A 7,686-nucleotide genomic window follows, 5' to 3' on the forward strand; every position below is an offset into this window, starting at 1 on the left:
CAAGTCGAAGATTGATGAAACGCACAACCCACAGCCCAAACGTTGAGGACGTCATAGGGGCTTCGACCGTCGAGGAGAAAGTCGCATTGCACCATGCGTTGGATGCCTCGGGAGGCTCCACCAGCGGTATGCCGGCGGCATAAATTGAGATCTGTGGAAGCCCTCGTCGCAACAGCGTTCGGCGATCGACCCAATTGCGTCATCGATACAAGAGCAAGGACTCCCGCGCACAAATACCGCCCCCGTCAGCCGCGAAAAGGCCGATATGACCGTTCCCCCTCCGTAGCCACTAGTCGCTGTACCCACAGGGCCACGCACTCCACCTCTACGAGAGCACAAAGCGCCCTGTAAGGACGCACGGAGAAGGGAGCATCAGGGAACTACTGCCGGCTCGAACGACGACGTTCGAGTCGCCCGCTCGGGCACTGGAGGGAACGTCCGGAGTAATTATGATAGTAAGGAAGGAACGCAGGCAGAGATTCACGGCCTGCACAGCTGCCCCAGGGACGACCCCGCCCCGGCACATGTCGCTCTCGGCACGCGAAGAATAGAACCGGGCCGGCGCCACCACAGCGAAGGGAGTATAGAAAGGTCAGCGGGGCTTGGTCGCCAACTATTGGCGCTACTTATACTCTTCGAACTACATACAATACGAGCCATTAGGGCTGGTCACGTGACTCTATTGGCGCTACTTATACTCTTCGAACTACATACAATACGAGCCATTAGGGCTGGTCACGTGACTCTCCTTCTTGCACTGGTTGATAATCAAGTGACTCTCCCTGTTGCACTCTCGGTTGATAATCAAGTGACTCTCCTACTTCCACTCTCCGTTGATAATCAAATGACTCTCCTTCTTGCACTCTCGGTTGATAATCAAGTGACTCTCCTACTTCCACTCTCCGTTGATAATCAAATGACTCTCCTTCTTGCACTCTCGGTTGATAATCAAGTGACTCTCCTACTTCCACTCTCCGTTGATAATCAAATGACTCTCCTTCTTGCACTCTCTCTTGCTAATAATTTGGGACCGTTTGAGAGTCAATAATATCTGAATGTATTGTACTGTAGATTACAGATTTTACACTACGATTAATAACCACTGTGGCACATACGTCATACGTGTCACACACGTGTCAAATCGAGAAAAATGAAACATGTTCAGAATGTACTGTAGAGTGCCACGGGGTACATAACTTACACGTGTCAGCACCAAAATTGAAACATGCTCGGAAATGATAGGAAAGTGCAACCGTGTACAAATATAACACGTGTCCACCTTGAAGACCAAACATCCTGAGAATGCTCTTGCAAGCATTTTAGGTTTCGTCGACGTACACGTGTAATATCTGTCAGGCTTGGAGCTTAGCATGTGGTCGAAGATTTCCAACACTCCCCCTCGATCACATGCTTTTACTGGACACTGCAAGTCCCAGAAGTTCTACAAACTTCTGGAATAGAATTCGCCCAAGTGCTTTGGTTAAGATATCGGCAGGCATCGAAGTGGTCGGACAATGCGACAAATACACAATGTTTCTCTTAATAGCATCTCGTACGTAGTGGTATTTTACATCAACACGTTTGTTGCGACGGTTGATCGATTCATTCTGTGCAAACGAAATCGTCCCTGCATTGTCACACCCCATCATGATCGTGGGATCAGAATCAAGTCCGAGGACATCAGCAACAACTTGACGCAACCAGGTCGCCTCCTTACACGCTTCACATAGTGCAATGTACTCAGCTTCACACGTCGAAGTCGCAACCACAGTCTGTTTCCGGGAACTCCAACTGATAGCTCCACCACAGAACTTGAAAACATATCCGCTGGTCGACTTGCGAGAGTCTGAACAACCGGCCCAGTCAGCATCACTGAAACCGAGCAACTCCGGCGATTTGGATTTATTGTCAAACACGATTCCTAAGTTTCGAGTCCCTTGCACGTATCGCATTACTCGTTTTACACCTGCCCAGTGTGACTCACATGGGTTGGCAGAATGTTGGGAAAGCTTTCCAATGGCGTATGCCAAGTCTGGACGAGTGCCAACCATCAAATACATAAGGCAACCGACTGCCTCACGATACGGTACCTTTGTTTCGGAGTCGTTTTCGATAGAATTCGTGGTTTTGCGACCTTGTTCCATTGGAGTCAGAGAAGGGTTACAAGTCGACATTTTAAAACGGTCAAGCACATTTAATGCATACTTAGTTTGAGTGAGACTCAATGTCTTGATAGTGCGATCTCTATGAATCTCAAGACCAATGCAGACTTTTGCCTCACTAAGGTCTTTCATCTCAAACCGTTTGTTAAGCTCCCCCTTCATCCATTTGATGGCATGGATATCACTACCAGCGAGTAACAAGTCATCGACATAAAGTGCAATTAGCATGATAGTGTTACCAATGCGTTTAATGTAGAGGCACGGATCACTACGTGAAGTCTCAAATCCCAATTCACCGAGTAAGAAATCATCCACTTTGGTATGCCATTGACAAGGTGCTTGTTTAAGACCGTAAAGTGCTTTCAAAAGTTTACACACATGATCACTTTTGCTTTTGTCAACGCAGCCTTCGGGTTGCTCCATGTAGATGTCTTCATCCAAGTCGCCGTTCAAAAACGCAGTCACGGCATCCATCTGATGAAGTTCAAGGTCGTAATGAGCAACTAAGGCAAGAAGTAGACGAATAGTCGTAAACTTTATGACAGGGGCATATGTCTCAGTATAGTCAAGACCCTGCACTTGCTGGAATCCACGGGCAACAAGTCTGGCTTTTGCACTTTCAACTATATTGCCATTTGCATCAGGCAGCTGCTTGACATTGAAAACCCATCGAGATGTCAAGATGTTTGACGCCTCAGATCGAGGAACAAGTTTCCAGGTCTGATTCTTAGTCTGTGATGCAAGTTCTTTGTCAATGCCGGTTTGCCAGAATGCAGCTCTAGGACCGTGGGTTGCTTGTTTGAAAGTCTTGGGACCTTCAATAGCGACATGCGCATGTGAAAGAAGAGCAGCTGCAAAGTTGCTCCTCCACCATGATCCGGGAGGTCTACTGATTCGAGACGATCTTCGTACAGCTGGAGTCGGAGTTGGAGGGGTGACATTCGGAGTTTCGACGGGAGGTGACACATCATCTTCATCATTCTCACCTACAGAGTGAGTGTCCTCGTTTTCAATAACCTCCCCTGAAATTTCATCCTCTTCCGACCCAACCTCATTAGCATTTGGGGTATCGGCTTCATTCTCATTGTCGCCACCGAGCAATACAACGCCAACGTCAGAGCTGATTGAATCTTTTTCATGTGCAGGAATGTCATGCATCCCACATGTCGATTCATCAAACTTGGCATCTCGTGAAACAACAACTTTACTCAACTCTCCGTCCCAAAGTTTGTATGCTTTACTGCATTGCGAATAACCGAGAAACATCGCTTCACGCGCTCGCAAGTCAAGCTTACGGAGCTCTAATTTCGGTAATGTATACCAACACTTTGACCCAAATACTCGCAAATGGCCAACATTTGGAGTTGACTTCATCCAAATGTGATGGGGAGTCGTGTTAACTGGCAAAGCCCGTGAAGTAACTCGATTGCGTACATATACTGCAGTGGCAAGAGCCTCTGCCCAGAATCGTTTACTGACCTGTTTATGAGAAAGCATGGAACGGACAAGATCAATCAAGGTTCGATTTAAACGTTCAGCAACACCGTTTTGTTCAGGTGTGTAGGCAGTGGTGAGCTGGTGCTGTGTACCGTTTGAATCCAAATATGACTTGAATTCTGTCGACAAGTACTCTCCCCCTCGATCAGTGCGAAGCACCTTCACTTTGCGACCAGTGTGCGTTTGGGCAAACTGTTCATACAACTTGTATTTTGCAAAGGCCTCAGATTTATTTCGCATCGTGTACACAACAACCCAGTTCGAGTGATCATCTACAAATGTAATGAAGTATCTCGAACCACCAATGGACTGTACTTCGAGCGGACCGCAAACGTCAGAATGTACCAAGTCAAGACAGTTCTGTGCTCGAGACGATGATCGCTGTTTCGGGATTACTGATCGCGTTGCTTTGCCGAACACACACGCAGGACAAACGAGAGAGTGATTGTCAGACTTTCGATTCATTGCTCTGATCACATCGCTTTGACGAACATTGATGCCACTTACCACATTATTGTGAATCATTGATGCGATTCCTTGTACGTTAACATGGGCCATTCGTTCATGTAGCGTCTGCAAGGTAACTACATGAGCAGAGAAAGTTTCATTCATGACATCAAGTATGAATAAATCCCCAACTTGACTAGCTGTGGCAACTACAGTTGGTCCTGCAGTAACGATGCATTTGTCTTTTTCAAATGACACTTGCAAGCCCTTTGAAACGATTTGGCTAACAGACAGAAGCGAGTATCCGAAATCAGGGACATGCAAAACGTTGGACAATTTGCAAGGATGTGGACTACCATTGACGTTCAACATGAATTCTACCTCACCACGACCAGCGACATTGGCTCTAGCCTTCGTGCCCATCTCGACTGATCCAGATTGCATCTGTTCATAAGTAACGAACAAAGAGCGATCAAATGTAATGTGGGCACTGCAACCGGAATCCACAAGCCATGACCCTGCGTTCACTGCCTTCTTTTCGGGAGAAGAAGTCGAAAGCAGGCATGTAAAGTCGCTTTCAGCAAAGGCAGCAGTAGAAGTTTCATCTCGAGATACGAATGCACTTGGCTTCATGCCGGGGTTGCGGGACCGGAACCCGTCTGGCGGTGCTGGTCGGCGCCCATTGACATCCTTGCCCCAGCAACGTGCTGCGGTGTGTCCATGTCGATTACAGTTCGTACATCTCATATCACGTCGAATAGGCATGCGATTGACAAGTGCAGGTGCGTGGGGTGAAGTAGTAGAAGCGGTCTTCATGCTCTCTCGTTGTTCCTCTTGCAGCAGACGACTCTTCACAAAATCGAGTCCAAACACTTTATCCTCATTGCCAAGTGCGTCAAGTGCAACAATCAAGTTATCGAATCGTGGAGGCAAGCCATTCAACACAGCCATTGCAATTTCTTTATCGTCAATCTCAACACTCATTGACTGCAATCTGGCAGCAATTTGCTTCACACGATTGATGAACACGAGCACTTTCTCGGATGGGAGCATGGAAACAGTGTAAAAGTCGCGACGGGCGGAAAGTTTGTTGAGCAAAGTGTGACGCTCAAACACATTCAGAATCGCCTCCCATGTCTCTTTTGCACTGCTACACCCTCGCACATGTTGCAAGTAGTCATCAGAAAGCGTGAGTCCGATGACTGCCTTTGCTTTCGCATCACCACGAATCCACTTCCTGCGATCATCTGAGGTCGCAGTTTCCGATATATCATCAAAAACGTATTGATCGACATCTCGGAGAGCAAGCAGTAGCTCGATTTTCTGCTTCCAGATGTAAAAGTTAGATGCGGTCAGCTTCTCGATTCTGACCGATCCAGAGCTTTGGTCATCCATTTCGCCGAATGGATGTACCCTTCGAGTATACAAGGTCTTCCGTCCCGGGATCCCAAGCCGTTAACCGATAGTCAACACAATGGCAAGCCCACCCGTATAGGAAGTTTGTAGCGATTACTCGGAAACGTTCTTGGTGCTTGTTCCCGGCGGAGTGGAACAAGCGTATTCTTCTTGAAAATGCCTTAGGGCGCTACCCCTATATGTCGGCCAGTGCGGGTCTTTCGACTGTGAACTAAATCAAACGTGCCACGAGTAAGCACAACAACTTTGCCTGTAGACGAACCAGGACTTTTGGTTACTACCGCGAACGGTCCCTGCAACCTAAATCGGCTTGTCCAAACTTGATACGGTACTGCCTCAGAGGGTCTCCCACAACACAAGAATGAAACTGCCTTCGTCGTACTCGTGTGATTTGTTCACAATCACTCCTTGGGTCACCCTCTTCCGTGCGAACTTAATCAAGGTACGCGACCTTATACACGTATAGTGAGAGGTTCAGTGTTTAGGCACGTATTCTCTTCACCCAGGGGACCGAAGTCGTACCTATAGGGCTAATACCGAGAGCGTTACCCACACCGCCGACGCACCTCCCGAAGGCAGAGTGCGGAATCAACTAGACCAGTACACTGTGATCCTCCCCGAGGATCAGAAATTCGTCTCTCGACGATTCTTGGTCGGACCCTCGCTCAAGTCAGATTTCCAATGGCACCAGCCTTTCACCAAGAGCGAGGGTATGTTCCACTGAGGATTTGGCAGTGCGTTGGCCACTAGGGACTTTCTTCCTCCCGACTAGCGGAATGCTCACCCACAGCTCACACAACGACTGCCACGACAAAGCAAAAAACTGAGAACTGACGGACCACTGAGGATTTGGCAGTGCGTTGGCCACTAGGGACTTTCTTCCTCCCGACAAGCGGAAGGCTCACCCACAGCTCACACAACGACTGCCACGACAAAGCTGCAAGACCACAAAGTTGATTTCCAAAAACTGGGAACTGACGGACCACCAAACTGAAAAATCGGCTGAAACGGTGCTGAAAACGACGGCGAAAACTGAAAAAACTGAAAAACCAAACTCGAAAGCGGAGACTGAAACTGATACCTTCTTCTTCTGCTTGACGAGCTGAACAAACTGATACTTGAACGACGGCGAAACTCGAACTTGAACCAAAACGAAGAAGACGATCAGCGTTGAACTGGGCCCATAACCTATAGAAAGGTCAGCGGGGCAGAAGGAAGAAGGATGGTTGAAGGTTGCTGGTGGTTGACGGGAAAAGAAGTTGATGCCATTTTACTCTTGGTCGCCAACTATTGGCGCTACTTATACTCTTCGAACTACATACAATACGAGCCATTAGGGCTGGTCACGTGACTCTCCTTCTTGCACTGGTTGATAATCAAGTGACTCTCCCTGTTGCACTCTCGGTTGATAATCAAGTGACTCTCCTACTTCCACTCTCGGTTGATAATCACATGACTCTCCTTCTTGCACTCTCGGTTGATAATCAAGTGACTCTCCTACTTCCACTCTCCGTTGATAATCAAATGACTCTCCTTCTTGCACTCTCGGTTGATAATCAAGTGACTCTCCTACTTCCACTCTCCGTTGATAATCAAATGACTCTCCTTCTTGCACTCTCTCTTGCTAATAATTTGGGACCGTTTGAGAGTCAATAATATCTGAATGTATTGTACTGTAGATTACAGATTTTACACTACGATTAATAACCACTGTGGCACATACGTCATACGTGTCACACACGTGTCAAATCGAGAAAAATGAAACATGTTCAGAATGTACTGTAGAGTGCCACGGGGTACATAACTTACACGTGTCAGCACCAAAATTGAAACATGCTCGGAAATGATAGGAAAGTGCAACCGTGTACAAATATAACACGTGTCCACCTTGAAGACCAAACATCCTGAGAATGCTCTTGCAAGCATTTTAGGTTTCGTCGACGTACACGTGTAATATCTGTCAGGCTTGGAGCTTAGCATGTGGTCGAAGATTTCCAACAGGGAGCTCATTCGATGCCTCCCCGCGGTCGGGGCGTGACCACGATCTCAGCCCGGGCCATACCTTTGAAGGGACGAAGGGAGACGCATTCGACAATGCCGTGCCCCATGGACCTCTCAGGATGTGGTGGCGCCAACGCCCATTCCCGGCTCGTGCCCTAGCCGA

The 7,686-nt window shown here is 47.8% G+C and overlaps 1 protein-coding gene across 1 annotated transcript; it reads right to left on the reverse strand.

The window, feature by feature from the left end:
* Positions 1-1,403: 1,403 nt before the first annotated feature.
* On the reverse strand, positions 1,404-5,501 carry CHC_T00010154001 (Retrovirus-related Gag-Pol polyprotein). The gene has a single exon (XM_005717283.1). The coding sequence runs from the start codon at positions 5,499-5,501 to the stop codon at positions 1,404-1,406; it is 4,098 nt and encodes a 1,365-aa protein (XP_005717340.1).
* Between the last annotated feature and the right edge of the window lie 2,185 nt (positions 5,502-7,686).

This window comes from Chondrus crispus, genomic scaffold (assembly GCF_000350225.1).
Source record: "Chondrus crispus Stackhouse genomic scaffold, scaffold_29, whole genome shotgun sequence".
Taxonomy (NCBI): domain Eukaryota; phylum Rhodophyta; class Florideophyceae; order Gigartinales; family Gigartinaceae; genus Chondrus; species Chondrus crispus.